The sequence below is a fragment of the Phaseolus vulgaris genome, chromosome 5 (assembly GCF_000499845.2).
Source record: "Phaseolus vulgaris cultivar G19833 chromosome 5, P. vulgaris v2.0, whole genome shotgun sequence".
NCBI classification, from domain to species: Eukaryota; Viridiplantae; Streptophyta; class Magnoliopsida; order Fabales; family Fabaceae; genus Phaseolus; species Phaseolus vulgaris.
Genome location: NC_023755.2, coordinates 35,860,820 through 35,883,859, shown reverse-complemented (window position 1 = coordinate 35,883,859; position 23,040 = coordinate 35,860,820). Strand labels below are relative to the sequence as shown.

The window sequence follows — 23,040 nt, the reverse complement described above, 5'->3', positions numbered from 1 at the left end:
GCCGATGCGATGTCTTTCTGGGGTCGGCCGTGAGCACGGAGTGCGACGGCGTTTTCATTCCGAGGTTTCCCAATCTGTTCAGCCTCTTCCAGATCGTTAATCCTTGCCATGTTAAGTGGGCTTCCCAGTGACCCAATCCAAATTGAATCCTCCACCCTTCCATTAATTGGGCTTGAATTAGAATCTGATTTAATGTGATTTTTTAATTTGCACCTCCTTTTCGCATTAGCTAATTGTGTCTGGTTTGAAACACATTGGGCCATTTCTAAAAGCCCATTTTTCTTTGCCTTGTCAGTCCTGCTTCTAGCCGTTGATGTTGCAGGCCTTATGTTTTCCTTTTTTGTGAGTAGGCAGAGATTAGGTGCAGATGTAGCCCCTAGGAGTTTTGCCGAAAATGGGTCGCGACAGTGTAGTGGTGATAATGGTTCAGATCGCCAGTGGTCCTGTTCAAGCAGTGACTTTGTCTTGCTCGTTTCCACCGTTTTTTCCTCCTCTTCAATCTCTCTTGCATCTTCGAAAACCCCATTCTCCGAACGCCCTGATGCATGCGACGCCATTGAATCTACTTCAGAATCATCTCCGTCAGATGTTTTGCCCCCGTGACATTGACAAAGGTTGTATTCAGGAACTGTGCATTCTTCCTCCACTGATATTGATACAGGACTTCATTGATTCTCATATAACTGGTTATCTTTGCCTCACAACCCACTGATACTCTAACTTTAAACCTTGCATATTCTAATTCGTCCAATGTCATTGTTGCTTCATCTACCTCAACTAGTGTTCCTAGTAACGCAACAATGTGTTTGAAGCACTCAGTATTCCATAGCTTCAACGGTAATCCCCTACATCTCACCCAAACCAATTTATCCACCGCTACAAATTGATCTTCCCATGGGATAATGGTGTCAAACAAATCTTCGAACCATTCTTTGTTTTCCTCTATAGCTTCTTTAACCTTCGTTTTGTTTTCGCCCATCAATAAGACATGAAAACCGCCCAGAAATTTAACCTTTATGTAGCTGAGGCCTCCCAAAATAAAGCTTTCATTTAAACCTGATACTTTGCTTAGATCCGAGACCCTACCGATATAGCACTGTTTTAATCATTCTCTTGGTGTTTCTTCCACTTTAAAGTGTATAGCATTTATGTTTGCCCTGTTCAGTGACTGTGCTCTGTTTCTGTCTCCATTTTTGACCACATTTGCGTAGGAATTTGTTCCTTTTACCCTCCATTCTTTTTTAACCACTTTCTCTAATTCAATTTCCTTTTCTTTCAGCTTTTCATTCCATTCCTTTCTTGTTTCTGCTGACTTGTTATATTTTGGTCTAGCATATAGTTTCTAGCTTCCAATCCATATTGTGTTCAACTGGTTCTCCAATTCTCTAATATTTTGTACTCCTTGGAACCTAACAAAACCAAACCTTTGCTTCTTGATGTTCAATCTTCTAGATATAAAAACATCGCTCACCCTCCCCCATCTTCTAAAAATCTTCCACAAATCTGTTTCTTTGAGATCAAAGGGAAAGTTAAAGAAGAAGAAAGGAGTACCCCTCTTTTCATCTTCTTACTCGCACGGCTGAAGATGAAGATTGTTGAGAAATCGCGGAAATTGGGGAACACGAAGAGAGAAGAGAGAACACAGTATACAATGTAAAGTAAGATTATTTCAAAATAGGGTGTGTGTTTAGGAAGTAGGGTGGTCGATAAGAATTTAAGGTTGATATGTTCTAACATATCAATGCACTAGTCATATACTTTCACATTTCTTTCTTTCCATGGGTGAATGTTTTATAATATTTTATATCTTTTTTTAAAGATAGCTCTGAGTGTAATATTAAGAGTTTTTATTCAGGCTCTCACTGAATGTGAAATATATCAGTGAAACAGTCACTCTTAAGAAAGGATCTCTTGTAAAATTTCTATCAGACTAGGTGTGGTGTACTACATGTATATAACTATTTATATAAGGATATATATATATATATATATATATATATATATTCCTTAAATACCCTATCTATTTAATTCTAAAAAAAATAAAAATCTTTCTTTACCTATGCACTCCAGTTACATGTCCAAACTAACATAACTCACTTCTTTTTCTTACGGTACCCAAAAGCAAATAAAGTGATACTGTGCTTTAAGGGTGGACAAAAAATCCAAATTACAAATTTCAATTCATAATTATCCAAATCCATATTAGTTTTGATCCATTTAAATGGATTTATTTCAAATCCAAATCCATATTTTTGGATTTTAAATCCAATCCATTTAATTGGATATGGATTAGATATGGATTGGATACATTTTTGGATTATCCAAATTGTATTTTGGGTTGGATTTTGACTTGGCCCGATCCAGGTTGAGCCAAGACAATTCAGGCGCAGGTTGAGCAAAGTTGACCCAAGTCCACGTCGAGCCAAATAAGCCCGGGCCGATGTCAAGCCGAGCGGGCCCGGACTGATGACGAGCCAAGCGGGTCCAAGCTAATGTCGAGCTGAGGGGGCCAGGGCCAATATCTAGTCATTCGAGCTTGGGCCAATGTTGAGTCGTGCGGGCCGAGGCCGATGCCGAGTCGTGTGGGCCCGGGCCGATGTCTAGTCGTGCAGGCTCGGGCCGATTTTGAATCGTTCAGGCTCGGGCTGGTGTTGAGCCGAGCGAATCCAAATCGATGTCAAAGCGAGCGGGCCTGGTCGATGTCGAGACAGTCGGGCCCAGACCGATGTCGAGGCAAGCGGGCCCGGCCCGATTTTGCGGCGAGCGGGACCAGACCGATTTTGAGGTGAGCGGGCCCGGGCCGATGTCGAGCCGAGCGGGCCCCAACCCGATGTCGAGGCGAGCGGGCTCAAGCTGATGTCGAGTCAAACGGGCCCGAGCCGATGTCGAGCCGAATGGGCCCGGGGAGATGTCGATGCGACTGGGCCTGAGCCGTTGTCGAGTCGAGCGGGCCTGGGCCGATTTCGAGGTGAGCGGGCCCGAGCCGATGTCGAGTCGAGCGGGCTCAAGCTGATGTCGAGCCGAACGGGCCCGAGCCAATGTCGAGCCTAGTGGGCCCGGGCCGATGTCGAGCCGAGCTGTCCCGGGTTGATGTCGAGCCGAGCGGGCCCGGCCGATATCGAGTCGAGCGGGCCCGACCGATATCGAGTCGAGCGGGCCCGACCGATATCCAGTCGAGCGGGCCCGGGCCAATGACGAGTCGAGTGGGCCCAGGCCGATGTCGAGTCGAGCGGGCCTGGGCCGATGTCTAGTCTGGCTGGCCCGGGCCGATGTCGAGTCGTTCGGCCCAGGCTGATGTCGAGTCGTTTGGGCCCAGGCCGATCTCGAGCCGAGCGAACCCAAATCGATGTCGAAGCGAGCGGGCCCGGTCGATGTTGAGACGATCGGGCCCCAATCGATGTCGAGGCAAGCGGGCCCGGGCCGATGTCAAGCCGAGCGGGCTCAAGCTGATGTCGAGTCGAACAGGCCCGGGCCGATGTCGACGGGCCCGAGCCAATGTCGAGTTGTTCGGGCCAAGGCTGATGTCGAGTCGTTCGGGCCCGAGCCGATGTATAGTCGTTCGGGCCGAGGCCGATGTCGAGTCGTCTAGGTCGGGGCCGATGTAGAGCCGAGTTGTTCTGCGTCCAGGTTGAGTCGGCTTAGGCCTAGTTCGAGCCAAGTTAGTCTCTGTCCATATCAAAATGGATTTAATGTAATTGACAAAATGGATTTAATATAATTAATAAAGTGGATTTATTCTGGATTCAATCTACTTTAAATGGATTTTAAAAAAATCCAAATATATTTGATCTAGTTAAAGTGGATATGGATTTTAAATCCAATCCATTTATTTGGATTTGGATTGGATCTAGATTGGATTTTGGAAAATCCAATCCATGCCCTCCCGTGCTTACCCAAGGCAACTTCTAGAAAATGACATTTATTACATCATTCATCTTTAATGCAACTTGTAGAAAATGATATTTATTACATCATTCATCTTTAGTGTAACTTGTAGAAAATGATTTTTTTTTACATCGTTCATTCTTACTTTTTTATTGGAATTCAAATTTATTTATTAAAAAAAAATATTAAAAATATGAATATTTTATATCTTCCTTTTCTATTTAATATTTTATATATTAATTGTGAATCCATAACGAATGTGTAAAAAAAATCATATGAATGATTCAGAGAAAATCCTATTTAATTCCATTAAATTAAAGTTTTAGCTAAAGAAAGAAAAAAATTAATTTTCTCTTTTTAAATTTTTTTGAAATTTCCGTTAAATTCAAAATGGGTTCCGACCTTGAATAGGTAAAAATAAGTGACCAACCTATTCTCATGGTAGAAATTTTAAGGATTATTAAATCATGCAAACTAGAAATACTTTTTCTTATTAAGAAATCAACTTTAAGTCTAACTCAACCTTATAAAATTGACTTATAAGGTGAGGTTTGCAATCACCCCAGACTAAGGCTACCAACTCGTGTGTAGGACTATATATTCATAGGTGATCTGATAGCATTCTGATAACGGGTGACACGATAGGACTAACAAACTCTCGTTAGGATAGTCTCGAGATGACTCTGATATCATATTAAAAAGTGAACTTTAAACCTACCTCAACCTGATAAAATCGACTTATAAAGTGAGGTTTACATTCACTTATATATTATGAAATATTCTAACCTACCTAACTTAGAATTAGTTATTTGAGAATAATAAAAAGTAATTTATTTCTTAATAATAAAACTTGCATAATTGTGAAAGGAACGGTGCTGAAAACACAAAGCTCTTCTTCCATCTGTTAAATACAGAAACGAAAAGACACAAACCACATGAACTGCATTATACAATGTAGACAACTTATACGAAAGAAAAAGAAAGGACACACCCATCAAATGGCAACAGAAAATCTTATACGTACATAAATGCTGTGAAATCAGCATTACACCTAGGTTTATCTTTTCTTACAAAATTTAAATGAGGAACAGTAGAGCCCAAAAAGCAGCAAATAATGAATTCATCCAAATAATTATGCATGCAAAAGCTGCACAAAAATTTTCAGCCAGAATCAACTATACGTTACTGACAACGCCTATTTACTCAAGATATAGATTTTTTGCTCAAATTTAATTTCAATTCAGATCTTTAGTATGATTTCGTAATAAATCAAGTGAATATATGAATAAATCGATACAATAATGTATTATGAACACGTCATGAATTGATTAATACAAAAAACCGTGTTAGTAGATGCTTAATTAGTAACATACGAAGTTAAGTTTACAGTGTACTTACTTATCAATCATATTTTTTAGATGTGTGGATCACCTCTTGTGTAGGAAATAGAATCACACAACAGTTTTATCAACCGTGGACAAGACAAGTAACTCCCAATGACCCCTATATCATCCATGAAAGGAGTTAGTAAATATTTAAAACATGAAATAGTAATAATTGACGACTTATAATTAAACTTACTCATTAATATAAAGGCATAAATAAATTTGTTTTTCCTTTTTTTCTAGGTGTTAGTGATGTATGATTAGGTTTCACATTTTTTTGTTCCAATGAGATTAGTATATGAGGGATCTAAGAACCTGTATACATCTTCATTCCCATCATTGATAGAAACTCCATGCAAATACCTACAAGTTATTAGTTAAAGCATAATCAATAATAATTTAACATAAAGTAAATTGAAATATAGTAAAAGATACTTAGATCATAAAAAAATTGAATTATATTTATATTGAGCTCCTCATCCCCAACTCCAAATTCTAAAAAAAATATTTTAAAAAATTTAAAACACCACCAACCTTGTGCATGAAGGCAACGATGGTGGTGAAGAGCGACGACAACGGCAGCAGCGACGACGACAACAACGACGAAGCAATGGGGACATAGCGAAAACCCAAAGAACAACGTTGAAGGCAATGAAGTAGTATGAATGTGGGGACCTTCACAACAATGGCAGAAAAGAAACAAATAAGAGAAACAAAAAAAAGCGATGTTGAAGAAGAAGTAGAGAGGTCGAAAGCAACTTACTTAATGGAAGAAGACAATGGCTCGAGAAAAATGAAGAAGAAGCATAAAGAAGAAGAGGAAAATGAAGTGGTAGAAGACAAAGGAAGTATGAAAGCGTAATTGGTGCGCTTTGAGTTAGGGTAATAAAAAGCCTCAAAGAGGATGGCTTTGTCGCAAAGTCGCCTTCTTACATCAAAGCACTTCGTGTAAGAAGGCGACTATGAGGTAAAGCCGCCCTCTTAGACGAAACACTTTCTTCTAAGAATGAGGTTTTACCAAATAGCCGTCTTCTTACATGAAACGCTTTGATGTAATAAGGTGGTTTTACCACATAGCTGTTGATTTTGGCTTAATCCAAGTCCCACATCGGTGGGTTCATTGTTTGGGAAGGAGGTTTGAGGGTTATAAATTAAACTCTCCTCCTTCACTGTTATATATCCCAATTTGTAATATCTTCTCTCATAATAATAAAAGTGAGTTGTTTTTGCTGTGCTCGGAGATTAGGCTAAACAGGCCGAACTCCGTTAACAATTTTCGGGTGTGTTTTTTTTCTCTTTATCTCTTTTATTATTCCGCTTTATTTATTCAATATTATTTGTCGGGTAGGTCTGTTAGGGTTTTGTTTTAGTGGAAAAATTACTCGTTTTTCCCAACAAGTGGTATCAAGAGCCGAAGGTTCGCCTTGGGTTGTTTGAAATTATTTGTAATATTAAATATTATATTTTGAGTTTGTAATGGCAAATCAAGAAGAAGAAGCGAAGAATGTATCCAGAGTGTCGGGCTCCTCGTCATCATGATCGAGGTTCCCGGTGTCCACTTTGAAATTGGCGGTGGAAATATTTGATGGCACTGGACATTTTAGCATTTGGCAAGGAGAGGTCTTGGACTCTCTTTTTCGGCAGGGTCTTGATATTGCTATTGAAGGAGAGAAACCAAAAGAGGTAGAGGAGAAAGACTGGAGTATCATCAACCGGTTAGCATGCGGAACTATTCGATCCTGCCTGTCCAGAGAGCAGAAGTATGCTGTAAAAAATGAGACTTCTGCACACAAACTGTGGAAGGCATTGGAGGACAAGTTTCTGAAGAAGAGTGGTCAGAACAAGCTCCTGATGAAGAAAAGGTTGTTCCGATTTGACTACCAACAAGGTACTACTATGAATGCACACATCACTATGTTTAATCAATTAGTAGCAGACCTGTTGAATTTAGATGTGAAGTTTGAGGATTTGGCTTTGATGTTGTTATCATCTCTTCCTGATGAATTTGAACATTTGGAGACTATGCTCCTTCACGGGAAGGAGAATGTGTCGTTAGATGCTGTTTGTTCTGCTTTATATAGTCATGAATTGAGAAAGCAGGATAAGATGAAAACCAAATCAACGACATCAGAAGAAGCATTGGTGGCAAGAGGTCGTCAGCAAAGCCAAACAAAGGAGAGAAAAGGGATGTCTTATTCTAAAGGTCGAGCCGTTGCCAAAGATGAGTGTGCTTTCTGTCATGAGAAAGGACACTGGAAGAAAGACTGTCCAAAACTGCAGAAGAAAGAGAAGGCTCCACAAGATGCAAATGTTGCAGAATGCAAAAGTGATGTGGAATCAAATATCTCTTTAATTGTCTCGCTTTCAGCATCATCGTATCCAGATGAGTGGATATTGGATTCAGGTTGTACCTATCATATGTGTCCCATTCGGGATTGGTTCTTTGAATTTCAAGAACTTGATGGCGGGGTTGTTTACATGGGTAATGATAATCCATGTACGACAACTGGGATAGGTTCAATCAAGTTGCGGAATCACGATGGATCCACCAGAATTTTGCGGGATGTACGGTACGTGCCAAAGTTGAAGAAGAATCTCATCTCATTGGGGGCTTTAGAATCTAAAGGCCTAGTTGTGACGATGGGAGATGGAATTCTTAAAGCAACTTCAGGAGCACTGGTGATGTTGAAAGGCGTGAGGAAGAACAATTTGTATTACTACCAAGGTGAAGTTGAAAACCAGACAGGAAGGAAGATTAAGGTTCTCCGAACAGATAATGGAGGAGAATACAAGAGTGATCCGTTCCTGAAGGTATGCCAAGATTGTGGCATAGTTCGGCATTTCACTGTTAGAAAAACACCACAGCAGAATGGGGTGTCAGAGCGTATGAACAAGACACTTGTGGAGAAAGTTCGTTGTATGTTGTCTAATGCTGAGTTAGGCAGAGAGTTTTGGGTTGAGGCTGTGACATACGCTCAACATCTCGTCAATCGTTTGCCATCATCTGCTATAGATGGCAAAACCCCGTTAGAGGTATGGTCTGGAAAACCTGCAACTGATTATGATTCTTTGCATGTTTTTGGTTCTATTGCATATTATCATGTGATTGAATCAAAGTTGGATCCACGGGCAAAGAAGGCTCTTTTCATGGGCTTTAGTCCTGGAGTGAAGGGATACCGTTTGTGGTGTCTAGAGAAAAAGAAGACGATTATAAGCAGGGATGTTACCTTTGATGAATCTGCCATGTTAAAGAAGGTAAATCCAGAAGGAGCTGATAGTACTCCGCAACAGGTGGAGTGTGTCCGGAAGCAAGTGGAGTTTGAGCAGACAGTGGTGATCCCAACACAAAATATCACAAGTGACTCTCCTATGGTAGAAGAAGAGTCAGATGAGGAAGAGGTTCCTACCCAAGAATCTCAACAGCAATCAACACCAATTGCAGTTAGAAGACAGAGAGGAGATATTCAGAAGCCTGCTCGTTTCATGGATATGGTTGCCTATGCACTTCCAGTTGTTGATGACATTCCATCCACTTACCCAGAAGCCATTCTGAGTTCAAAGAGTGGTAATTGGGCAGGTGCGATGGAAGAGGAGATGCAGTCTTTGAAGAAGAACAAGACGTGGAAGCTGGCACAATAACCAAAAGGTAAGAAGGCAATTGGGTGCAAATGGGTATTTGCAAAGAAAGAAGGATTTCCTAATAAAGAAGATGTTCGCTACAAGGCAAGGTTGGTTGCTAAAGGCTTTGCTCAGAGGGAGGGAATTGATTATAATGAGGTATTTTCTCCAGTTGTTAAACATTCCTCCATTCGAATTTTGTTGGCCTTGGTAGCACAGTTGAATTTGGAGCTTGCTCAACTTGATGTAAAGACCGCGTTCCTACACGGTGATTTGAAGGAGGAAATCTATATGACTCAACCAGAAGGATACAAGGTTGATGGTAAAGAAGATTGGGTTTGTAAACTTAGCAAATCGTTGTACGGACTGAAACAATCTCCGAGACAGTGGTACAAACGATTTGATAAGTTCATGAAGGATCAGAAGTACAAGAGAAGCAAATATGATCACTGTGTGTATTTGCGCAGACTTGAAGATGGTTCCTACATTTACTTACTCTTATATGTTGATGATATGCTGATTGCAGCAAAGAGCCAAGTTGAGATTGACAGGTTAAAGGCTCAGTTGAGTAAAGAGTTCGAGATGAAGGATTTGGGGGAAGCCAAGAAGATTCTCGGCATGGAGATAAACAGGGACAGGGAGAGGGGAAAACTTTGGTTGTCACAGAAGCAGTATTTGTAGAAGGTACTACAACGTTTTGGTATACACGAAGATACAAAACCTGTAAGTACCCCACTTGCTCCTCATTTGAAATTGAGTAGCCGTTTATCTCCGACGACTGATGAAGAACGAGAATACATGGCGAAAGTCCCATATGCAAATGCAGTTGGAAGCTTGCTGTATGCAATGGTGTGTACAAGACCAGATATTTCACAGGCTGTGAGTGTTGTTAGCAGGTACATGCATGATCCGGGCAATGGTCATTGGCAAGCTGTGAGATGGATTCTACGGTACCTCCAAAATACCTTAGATGTTGGATTGACATTTGAGCAAGATGAATCACTTGGTCAATGCATAGTTGGATATTGTGATTCTGATTATGCAGGTGATTTGGATAAGCGACGGTCTACAACTGGTTATTTGTTCACTTTAGCAAAAGCGCCAGTTAGTTGGAAGTCTACCTTGCAGTCTACGGTGGCTTTGTCTACGACAGAGGTAGAGTATATGGCGATTACAGAGGTTGTGAAGGAAGCAATTTGGCTTCATGGGTTGCTTAAAGACTTGGGAGTTGGTCAGAAACAACTTGAGTTATATTCTGACAGTCAGAGTGCTATTCATTTAGCAAAGAATCAAGTCTTTCATGCACGGACGAAGCACATTGATGTTCGTTATCACTTTGTGCGTGAGATTCTCGAAGAAGAGGAGATTGTTCTCCAGAAGATTCACACTACGGAGAATCCTGCAGATATGCTCACCAAGGTGGTTACAAGGACCAAGTTTGAACACTGTTTAGACTTGGTTAATATCTTGCACATTTGAAGTTGGCGCCCGGAGGCGCAAATTTGAAGCACTGTAAAATTTGTTTTTGTTATGTTTTGAGAAGATTTGTTTTAGGTGGGACTTGAAATTAAGCCAAGGTGGAGATTTGTTGATTTTGGCTTAATCCCAAGTCCCACATTGGTGGGTTCATTGTTTGGGAAGGAGGTTTGAGGGTTATAAATTAAACTCTCCTCCTTCACTGTTATATATCCCAATTTGTAATATCTTCTCTCATAATAATAAAAGTGAGTTGTTTTTGCTGTGCTCGGAGATTAGGCTAAACAGGCCGAACTCCGTTAACAATTTTCGGGTGTGTTTTTTTTTTCTCTTTATCTCTTTTATTATTCCGCTTTATTTATTCAATATTATTTGTCGGGTAGGTCTGTTAGGGTTTTGTTTTAGTGAAAAAATTACCCGTTTTTCCCAACAATAACCACTCTTTTAGAGAAATTTAATTTGAAAAATGTCACCACATTTTAAAGGACAACGTCTGACCATAAAAACATCTTAAATATAGTGTCGAAATAAGTAAACACAAAATCATAATGTTCCTGTAGCTCCAAAATACGATTGTAGGCCAAGAATTAGAATAAAAAGATTTCCACCAGATAATAAAAACATGCCCCCAATCATATGATCTAAAGCAAATATTAAAGTAAGCATTTAATCTAAAAACATGACCCCACAATCATCTAATCTAAAGCAAATATTAAAGTAAGCATTTAATTTTTTATGCAGGTAAAGGTAAGGATGTCTCCACTTTAAAGTCTCAACCAATTAGAAGATGGAAATTATAAATCTTCTTAGAAATTTAAGAAGTGTTAAGCACTTCATACATAAAAATTAAAAATTACATGATATATTTCTCCAAATTTTGAACTAGTATGGCGTGTCTTTACTCGTTTTAGTTTCGTGATAGGAATTTTTTTTTTTTTCAGAAATTATATTTTTTATTAGTTGTTTGAAATGTGTTAGGAAGTCAGATCGTTCCTATTTCATTTGTATACCCTTGAAGTGATTTATATGTATATAATCTTTATTGTTGATAAAAAAAAACTAAACTCTTATACACACATTCCAATTTTCTTGCAATATTTTTAAGGGAGGATTTCCTGCATAGTTTTAAGATTGTTGTTAGACTTTTTTTTTATGTATTTTTAAAAAAAGGAAGATGGCCTAGATGAGATGTTTTGATATATCTTATAACTTAAATCGAGGTGTAATAACTGTTTCATTGAAAATACAATTATTTTTAATTAAAGATTTTGTATAATAGTAAACATTTCTAAAGTTCCTTTCTATGTAATTTATTTATTGCTTATAAAAAAAAGGCCTGTATTGTTCAGAATACAAAACCACCCATATATTTACAAATAATAGTACAGTTCCATAAGTATAGAATATTTTTTGCCAAAAAAACCAAATTTTAAATGTAAAAAAAGGAAAAATATAGATATAGCTTGTACTGAAGCTTTATTGTTGAATCATAAAAGTGTGTATGAGACGTTGTTATCAATGGTGGGTGGGATATGGAAGAGGACTGAAATTTGGCCATATAAAGACGTCATTGCAGCCCTTCACACATATTTGGAGCATTAATAACTCCTCACTCTTAACACATAGTTGAGAGACATCAAATAACTCTATATTGATACCGAATGTCAGTGGAATAATATTTCGAAAACAGATTTCAACGAACAATGGCAGTGCATTAAATTATGTCGCTGCATATTTAAATTTTATTTTGCTCCCCCAAAACCTTCTTCTGTACTTTTCAGGTGAATCCTCAGTTTGCTCTAGTGGGGTTTTCATTTGTTTCATCCAACTGGGTTTCATTCATATTGGCTTAAATCTGTGTTCAATTGGATGCGTGGGTGATACCCAGAATTTCTTAAGTGTTGAGAAAACGCTAAAACTGAACAGCACCAGAGCCCTCATTTTTTTTTATTTCTCACTATAGAAAAAGATAGAAAAAAATCTAAGAGTAAAGTAGTAAAATAACATACGGTAAAAGGGTAAAAATATATGTGCATCATAAAAACTTAAATAAAGGTTTGAGCTTTGTTTTGTTTTCCCTTCACTAATGACTAAAGAAGTTTTAACCATTATATTACTTAATTTTATTGTTATGTTATATGATTATTATTACTTATTAGTAAAATTATTAATATTAATATAATTAATAATATAAACATTATTAATATTATTAAATATTATTTATATTATTAATATAATACTAATAATATTATTTATATTATTATATTAATATTATTAATTTTATAATATTAATAATATGTATATCTATTAGTTATGATTATTGTTATTTATTATTATTATTTATGAATATTAGTTATGATTTTATAATTATTCATATTATAATAATATTTTTAATATTATGTATATAATTATTATGATAATAGTTGGTAGGTAATAGAGATTCGTGGGTAATAGTGGGTAGATAATAGAGATCCGTGAGTAATAGTTGGTAGGTAATATAGATTTGTGGGTAATAGTTGGTAGGTAATTGAGGTCCGTGGGTAATAGTTGATAGGTAATAATTGGTATGTAATAAAGATCTGTGGATAATAGTTGGTAGGTAATGCTAAATTTACCTACAAATTCATATATGTCGGTAATATTCATAGGTAATGCTGAATTTACCTATGAATTTAGGTTTGTGGGTAAAAATCCGTAGATAATACTAATTTTTTTGTAGTGGGATTGAATAGGAAGGAGATGTAAGAGTTTGTCCTGTATTTTCTCACGAATCACATGGCAGGCCAATGTCAATGTGTTTCATTCTTTCATGGAAGCTAGGATTATGAGTTATGTGGTGAGTCAATTGATTATCATAATAGAGAGTAGCAAGATCAGGGGTTTTTACATGAAGGTCACGAAGTATGTAGTTGATCCATTGTAGTTCACAAGCAGTAGCCATGAGTGCTTTGTATTCTGCTTCAGAAGAAGAGCGAGAAACAATGTGTTGTTTCTTCGTTTTCCAGGAGATAAGATAGTAGCCTCGGAAAAGGCAATAGTCGGTGGTAGAATGTCTTGTGTTAGGACAAGATGCCCAATCCGAGTAATTGAAGGCCTTAATGTGAACTTCAGATTCACTGTTAAAAAATAACCCATGCGCAAGATTAACTTTGATGTAGCGTAGAATATCTTGCACAACTTGTTGATGATGAACTATTGGTTCTTGAACAAATTGGCTAAAGAGTTGGACAAAAAAGGTTATATTAGGTCTAATGTTGGTGAGATATAGGAATTTTCCAATTAGTCTTCTATAGGGATTGAGATTTTGAAGTTTATCTGTAGTTTCAAACAAAAATTTAGTGTTAGACATAAGAGGAGTAAAACAAGGTTTACTTCCTAGCATTCCAGTTTCTTCTAAAATGTCAAGAGCGTATTTCCTTTGACATAAATGAATTCCTTTCTTAGATTTAGCGACTTCAAGACCCAAGAAGTATTTTAGTTCACCAAGATCTTTTATCATAAAAGAATCATTTAGGAAATATTTGATTCTTTCAATTTCTTGTAATGAATCTCCTACAAGAATAATATCGTCTACATAAACAAGTAAAACAATAACCGAATTTTTTAGTTTTTCTAGTAAAAAAAGAATAATCAGACATAGATTGAGAAAAAACAAAAGAAATAAGGGAAGAAGATAGCTTCGCAAACCACTGTTTGTTGGTTTGTCTTAAACCATAAAGAGACTTTATAAATTTGTAAACTTGGTTTTGCCTTTCAGCTATTAGCCTTGGAGGTGGTATCACATATACTTCTTCTTCAAGGTTTCCATGTAAGAAATCATTGTTAACATCTAAATGATGTAAATGCCAATTGTTAACTGTTGCAATGGTTAACAAAAGTCTAACAGTAGTAAGTTTAGCAATAGGAGATAAGGTATTTAAATAGTCAATCCCTTCAAGTTGGGTATAACCCTTTGCAACAAGTCTGGCCTTATGTCTCTCAATAGTACCATCCATTTGTGTTTGATCTTGTAAACCCATTTGCATCTAATGTGTGTTTTTCCAGATGGTAGATTAGTGAGATACCATGTGTAATTTTCTTGTAGAGCTCTTACTTCTTTATTCATAGCAGCAACCCACTTTGTGTGTCTACATGCTTATTCAAAAGATTGTGATTCAGTATTAGAGGATATAGAAAAGGTATAATTTAAATGCTTTTCAGTCAAATGTTTATATGATAAAACTGATGATAAAGGATATGAGATTTTAAAACTTTTTATTATCATATTCATTGACTATGGAACTATTAACCAAATGATGATAGTCCTTTAAGAATGAAGGTATCTTCCTTTGTCTGGTAGATTTCGTTAAATCAGTATTTGTAGTTCTTCTATGACTTGCTTCTTGAACTTCACTTGCTTGATTGTGTGTCTCTTCTTCATTATTTTCAATGTCTCTTTTGTTGTTATTGTCCTAATTCTCATTGATGGAAAATATATGATTTACAGAATTATTTAACCTTTTATCCATACCAGCAAAATTGATATTTTCATTGATAAAAAAATCTAGTAAAAGATTTGTACTATTTTGAGTATCATAATTTTGGTTAATATTAGAAGTATCATCAAAAATTTTATAAGGAAAGATATTTTCATAAAAGATAGCATTTCAGTTGATAAAATTTTTCCTATTTTTAGTATCCAGTAAAATATATCATTTTATACCTGATTTATATCCAAGAAAAATTCACTTTCTAGACATGGTTTCAAGTTTATTACGATTATTTTCAAGACTAGAAGCAAAACAAAGAGATCCAAAAACTTTTAAATCAAGATAAGTAGGAGGAATTTTATACAAAGGTTCATAAGGTGAAAAAGTTTTCAAAAGAATCAAAGGTCTATTTATTAAGTAAACAACATGTGTAGCAGCATAAGACCAATATGATTTAGGTAGTCCAAATTGAAAAATAAGACAACGAGTTGTGTTAAGGATGTGTTTATGTTTTATCTCAACAAATGAATTTTGTTTAGGGGTTTCAACACAAGATTTTTTATGCAAGATCCCAAGTTTATCATATAATTCAATGAAATCAAGCTCCTTACCATTATCATACCTTATAATTTTGATGTGAAGATTAAACTGCTTTTTAGCATACATGAAAAAATTGCATAAAAGGTTTCTAGTCTTAGTTTTTGATTTCATAAGATATATCCAAGTGTGTCTAGTATGATCATCAACAATAGTTAAAAAATACTTATGCCCATGAATAGAAGAAATCCGAATATGTCCCCAAATACCAACATGAGTCAGATTAAAAACATTTAAAGAACATGTATTACTTTGTTGAAAAGGTACTTTATGTTGTGTGACAAAATGACAAGTATCACAAGAAATTTTAGAAATAAAGTGTACATAAGGAAAAATTCTACAAATGTATTCAATAGTTTTGCTATCAGGATGACCTGATCTGTAATGTCAAAGATCAATATTGTGTTGTTCATTACAGTTAAGAACAATATTAAGAACAAAATTATTCTTGAATCCAATGTTAAAATCATGAAGGTAGTATAATCCTATATGCAAATTAGCTTGTCCAATCATCTTGGATGAAATGTTGTACTGAATGTGACATTTCTAAAGGAAAAAAATTAGTATGCAGTTTAAGTCTTTAATCAGCTTATGAACAAAAATAATATTGAATGAAAATTCAGGAAAATATAAAACATTGAATATGATGAATTGTTCAAAAATTTGAATAGTTCCAGCTTAATGAGTAGTAATGAGAGATCCATTTGGTAATTTTATATTAATAGGTTTAATTTTGTAAAGAACACTTAATTGATTTTTTAGATAAGTCACATGATCTATAGCACCAGTGTCGAGGATCCATGAATTCTTACCTTTTGTTGGTATCTCAGTTGTAGCAGTTTCATTGTTATACCTTTGAATCTAATTGATATCATGACTTGTTGAGGATTCTAATAGTTGTAGGAGTCTTTGCACTTGATCAGTAGTAAAGGAATTTCTTCCAGTTTCTTCTTGATTGTTGTTTCGTAAAGAGTCACTCTTTACATTCAGATTGCATGTTCTATCTTGATTAGTGTTGAATTGTTCATTCTGTTGTTTGTACCATGGAGGATACCTATGTTTAGAGTAACCCTCATCTACTGTATGATTTGTCCTGTGACAGTAAGAACACTATTTTGATTGATTATTTGATCTTCCTCTGCCTCTTCCTTTGCCACGCCAAGCATTTCCCTTCATTGAGTCTTCCAAAAAGTCTAATTTTGATTACAATTTTGGGGTTTCCAAGAACCCTGTTCTTGTTGTTTCCAGTTGATAGATTTTTCATTTGTATTCAGGAGAACCTTTATGTCTGTACTAGCACCTGTAAGTTGTTTTTCTTGCTGGAGAATTAGAGAAAAAAAATTGTTTATATTTGGGAGATGATCCAGAAGCAAAATTTGAGTCTTAATAGTATTATAGATCTCTCCAAGACCCTTTAGAAAGCATATGACATATTCTGAATCTCTGTATTTAGCATATATCTTTGACAAAGCACAATTACAAGGAACATAACAAACACAGTTAGGTATATGTTTAAGAAATTCAAGCTCTTCCCAAATAATTTTCAAATTTGTAAAAAAATGATTAACATTTCTTTCTCCCTGTTTTGTGGAATGCAAATCTTTGAGCAAATATGAGATCCGAAAAATGATCTCCTTTAGAAAATCTCTCTCTCAAATCTTCCTAAAGGTTTTGAGCAATGTCTATATACACAACACTTTCTGGAATTTGTGGTGATAAGGTTCTTGATATCCAAGAAAGAACCATTACATTACATCTTTCCCATGTTTCAAAACTTGAATCACTTCTGTTGGGTTTAGGAATGCTTCCATCAACAAATTTGAGTTTATTCTTGGATAAAAGTGCCCTTTTTCATGTTTGTACTCCATGTATGATAGTTGGTTTCATGAACACATGGAGAGACAAGAATTAGTCCTGTATTTTCTCGATGCAAGTAGTAAGGATTAGTGAGATTCAAAACATTGATCCATTACAACAACAGTAGTTTGTTTCTGATGAGTCAGATTCCATTACAATAAAGAACAAAAAATCAGCAGTAGAAGCTGAAAATGCCTTAACCGGCTCTGATACATGATACTATATAGAAATAGAAAAGATGTAAGGACAAAGTAGTAAAATGATAGAGGGGCAAAAGGGTAAAAGTATATGTGCATAAGAAAAACTTAAAGGTTTGAACCTTCACTATGTGTGTTTCAAAAAGAAGAAGAAGAAAGGAAACATGATGGCTCCCTAGAGTGTAAGTTGCAGTGATTGAAGAAAAAGAAGAAGAAATAGTAAGCAACAAGATAAAAAGAAACTTCGTTTTTATTTCTCTTATTGTATATCACACTTACAACAAAGAGATGTTCCTTTACAAAATCTTAAAACTAAAATAACAAACTATATATAATTGTATATGTGCGGATATGTGCATTACTTTCTCAATACTCACTATAAACCAAAACCAAACTATAAAACCAAACTATGAAGATGAAGATTAAACCACATTCTTCATCTTATTCATCCTTGAGGACCTTCCACTCATGTAAATAAAAGAATTTTATATACATCCAACCATGTAACCTTATTCCAATACATCTTCATCACTCGTTTTTGTCCAACATCATCACTTTATCTTAATTTCGTTGCTTCTTTTCTTACTAACAATGATTTATAGTTGAAATCTACTAACGTTTTACTCACACTGAGATCTAATAGAAAGATTAATGAAAAGCAGCTCATAGTTAAGAAGATGATGTTAGTGGGATTTTAGATTCATCACTTGCATCACCAATCACCAATCACCAATCACCAAATTTGACTTATCTATATTATTTAATAATATATGACTACTGTAAAAAAAAAAATAACTGTTAGACTATCATATATTGTCATGTTTTAATGTTATAAAAGATCAAATTAGAAAAAGAATTGTATACACGAATTTTATAAAATGGTATAGGTTTACATAGAAAGTTATGTGTCAATTTTTTTATTTAATTAATTTTATGATAACATTTTAAAAATTTAAAGCAAATGTAAAGTAAATTTGTTTAAAAAAGTTTAAATCAATAATAAAAAATATTAAACAATTTAACTACAAATAATATATAAAAAGGTATTTTTTAGTATTTTAAATTTAAATAGTTTATTTCTTAAAATATATTTATAAAACACAAAGTTTTGACTTATATTTCGTATGAAACATGGTAGAGAGTTTTGCATCAGAACATCTTTTCCTTATATAATTACATGCATTAACGTTTATGGCAGATGTAATACAATTCATTTTGACAACAAGGAGATCAAATTCTTTAAATTTCATTAAGTTCAAATTGTAAATTAAATTATTTATTATACTAATTTAAATATTGCAATGTAAAATTAATTAATAATATGTAATTGGTTCTATTAAAAGTTGCAAGTTAATTAATTGCTTTCATCTTTATCTGCTCTATGTTAGTAAAATTTAATGTTAATCCTTCAATTTGTTTATTTCTTTAATGAAAAAGTAAAGACCCCAAATAAAATTATAATTGTCATTTTATTTCTTCTCATTTTATCTTTTGAAAGATGGGATAAATTAGTCATACATTCTCACATTTCTTACTTTACGGTTATTTTATAATATTGTATTTTTTTTTATGATAGAACATTTAGAGTTTTTCTTTTCGGTTATTTTATAATATTGTATTTTTTTTTATGATAGAACATTTAGAGTTTTTCTTTTCAAGTTATGTGAGTCAGTGAGATATGTGGAAACATGTATAAAGGTATTTGTATCGGTCGGTATTGGACGAGCCAATCATTCAGTTTCGGTAGCCGACTAAGTGTGTCGAAACACACTTCAACATCAAGGCACTTAATAAATGACAACAACAACAGTTACAATCGTACTTTGAGTCATATTTATGTATAAGATTATGTGAATTATCTTCGGCAAATCAACTAAATACTGAGTAACTGAAAAAAAAATGATACAAATATTTTTCAAATATACCAATATACCAATATATCTCCCTATAGATAAGGGATCACGATACACATCGGTGTACAACTGATATTCAACCCATCACAACAAGAGCTCATGACCAACACTATAAATAAACCATTTGTAGAGGTACGCTTTAATCATATTACAAATGTACATTATTTACACATAATACTTATTTTATTGTCGGAGTATCTTTTTCAAGTCAATCCTAATCGAGCATTAACAATTGAGGAAGGAGACTTGAAGGAAGGAGCGAGGAGATCAGTGACACGTCAGCAATTGTAGAACCAGTTCCAAATACTAACTAGACCCTCTTTTCTTTAAATTTTTTTATTTTTTATTTATTTTTCCTATAAATAAAGTTCTTTCTTACCTTTGCAAATTACATACTCAAACTAACATAAGGCAAGTTCTTTTTCTTAGTTAACCAAAAGCAAATAAAGTGCTACTATGCTTACCCGAGGCAACTTCTAGAAAATGGCATTTATTACATCATTCATTTTTAGTGTAACTTTAAGAAAAGTGTAACTTGTGGAAAATGACGTTTATAGCATCGTTCATATTATTAAAACGTGTAAAAAGTGTTATCTATATAAATTCAGTATCCTAGTTAAAAAAGGTTGAAGGGGTGGCCTTTTCTTAGAAAAGGAAAGAACAGTGGTGAAAACAGAAGATCTTCTTCCATCAATTAAATACAGAAACGAAAAGTCACCAAAACCACATCAAATGCATTATACAATGTAGACAAGTTATACGAAATAAAAGAAAGGACAAACCCATCAAATAGCAACAGAAAATCTGATAGACATAAATGCTATGAAATCAGAATTACTCAGGTTTATCTTTTCTTACAAAATTTAAATGAGGAACAGTAGATTTAAAGCAGCAAATACTGAATTCCATCCAAATAATTAAGCATGCAAAAGCTGCACAAAACATTTTCAGCCACAATCAACTATACGTTACTGGCAACGCCTATTTATTGAAGATATAGATTTTTTGCTCAAATTTCAATTCATATCTTTAGTATGATTTCTTAATAAATCAAGTGAATGTATGAAATAAATGCATACAATAATGTAGTATAAACACATTTTCAATGAATGTCACTACTGAGAAACAATACACATTAAAAAAAAAGCATTAATTAATAATTAAATTTAAATAAAAATTAATCATTATATTATTAAACTAAATACTATTTCAAAAATTAATAAATTATTAGTATTTAAAGTAATTTTTATTATTAAAAAAAATTTATAAATTAATATTTAAATTAAATTTTAAAGTTTTAACTATTGATATTTTAAATTATAAATTAATTTTTAAAAGATAAATAAAGATTTAATTAGAATATAAATTAATTAAAAGTTAAAAGCTTCGTAATGATTAAATACCAATTTAAAAACTACTTTATAATTTTTTTATTGATAATATAAGGTATTTTAGATATTAATATTATTTTAGTTATAAATTGGTCTTTAATAAAATTAAATTTTATTTAATAATTTAATTAATCATTTTAATCTTTAAAATTAGTTTTTATTAATGATTTTGTTGTTTGAGAGTGTGGAGTAGTGGAACTTTGAGGATTTGAGAAAAAAATGTGAAGAAGTTTGAGGGTATTTGGATTAGGTATCTTATAGTGGATGTGTGAGAAAAAATTATTGAAGTATGTGAGTGATGTAATGGTTGTAAGGATATTTTGAATTATTTTAATAGTGTAAATTTTAAGATTACAAATTTACTCTTGTGTATAAAAAAAGAAAAAAGAAATTATAATTATTTTTGTGCACATTTAAGTTAATTAAAATAATATTAAATTTCAATTATTAATGTAAAATAATGTTAAATTAAAATAAATAAATAATATTAAAAATTTAAATGTAATTATATTAATTTTCATTTATTAATTTAAATAAATTTTGTTAGTTAAATTAATGTATTTATATCATTTTAATATTATTTATAATTATTTAATTTATATTTTATTATGTTATATATATTTATTAATGCATGACTTCCGTTCTCATTAATAAAAAATTATATGAATATTTTCAATTTATATTTTTAAATATTAAAATATATTTAATAAATAGAGTTAAAACTCATTAAAATGGATTTTTATTAATAAATATTTTTAATTTATGAATTAAATTATCAATATTGTAATATAAAAAAATGATATAATTTTTTTTTTATCAGCAATGACAAATATATAAATGCGAACCATTTTAGGGGTGAAACAACCCATTTACAAAAGCAAAAACACAGACCTCTCTAGATCCCTAAAAAGGCATCACAGAATCATATGCATACATACCAGGGGTTCCAAACACCAACTGGAAAAAGAGACTGAAGCAGCACGAGATTTTGTAGAAATCCAAGACCAGACTTTTGTTTGCATCAAAGAACAAACTTTCGACGTGTCAGCCACTCCATTATTGAAAATAACCGAGTTTCTGTGAATCCAGATTTTCCCCACAACCCTTATCCAATTAGTATTCCAAACCTCATTAATCGAAGCAGAGGACGTGTTCATCCTAAACTGCGCAAAGTTTGACATAGGGTCATTGTGAGATACAAATGACACTCTCAGCCACTTAAAGCAGTAACACCATACCCGCCAAGCAAAGTTGCATTCGAAAAATAAGTGACGATATGACTCTTCCTCCTTTCCGCACAGACAACACAAGGAACTTTCCACCAACATCCCTCGTCTTTCCAAATTGACCCTAGTAGCAATCTTGTTTTGCAACACCCTCCAAGCCGTAAGCAAAGCTGAAGGAACCGCTTTACAATTTCAGAGCTTACTAAAAACCGGAGATGGGTCCACCACACTAACCCTCCTCACCAAAGAGTAAGCAGAGTTGACAGAGAACATTTGATCACCCTCTCCCTTCCACTTCCACCTATTCGCCTCACCCAAATCCAGCCTCGCCTCAAGTAAAGACAGATTCAACTGTTCAACCATAGGCACCTCCCAATCGAAGAAAGGTCTTCGCCAATCTAAATGCCACACCCACTCACAATCGGACTAGGCCCCAAGCTCAGCCACCCTAACATTTTTAGCCGAACAAATAGAAACAAATTAAAAATATATGTACAAATTAAAATTCCCAATATTGAAATTTAATCAAACAGAAAATAACATTATATAAATGTTTTTAGTTTAAATTAATGTATGTATCATTTCAGTAATAATTAAAAGCAATTTATATCAATATTTCTAATTTTAATATTAAAATGAATTCTTACTAATTAATAAAAAATAATAATTACATTAATTTTATTGCATATTTAAATTAAAATTTCAATTAATGTATGTATCACTTCAATTTTGATTAAAAACAATATATAAATATTTCTAATTTTAAAATTTTAATATTAAAATTAATTCCTACTAATAGAAAAAATCATATCAATATTTTTAGTTTAAATTTCTTAATATTAAAATGAATTTTAATTAACTAACACAGTAAAAAATTGTGACATCCCTAAATTTACTCATATTTTAAAAAAATAAAAAGGAAGCAGTATCTAATTAATATATGAATATAGACAACTATCTTATAATTGTATTTCAAAAATATATCACTCTTCATATGGATTTTAATATATACAAAAAAAACTTTAA

The 23,040-nt window shown here is 33.8% G+C and overlaps 1 protein-coding gene across 1 annotated transcript; it reads right to left on the bottom strand.

The window, feature by feature from the left end:
• Positions 1–13,128: 13,128 nt before the first annotated feature.
• LOC137834394 (uncharacterized mitochondrial protein AtMg00810-like) lies at positions 13,129–14,383 on the bottom strand. The gene is made up of 2 exons (XM_068642451.1): positions 14,077–14,383; positions 13,129–13,976 (listed from the first exon to the last, which is right to left on the bottom strand). The coding sequence occupies exons 1-2, from the start codon at positions 14,381–14,383 to the stop codon at positions 13,129–13,131; spliced, it is 1,155 nt and encodes a 384-aa protein (XP_068498552.1).
• Positions 14,384–23,040: the final 8,657 nt, after the last annotated feature.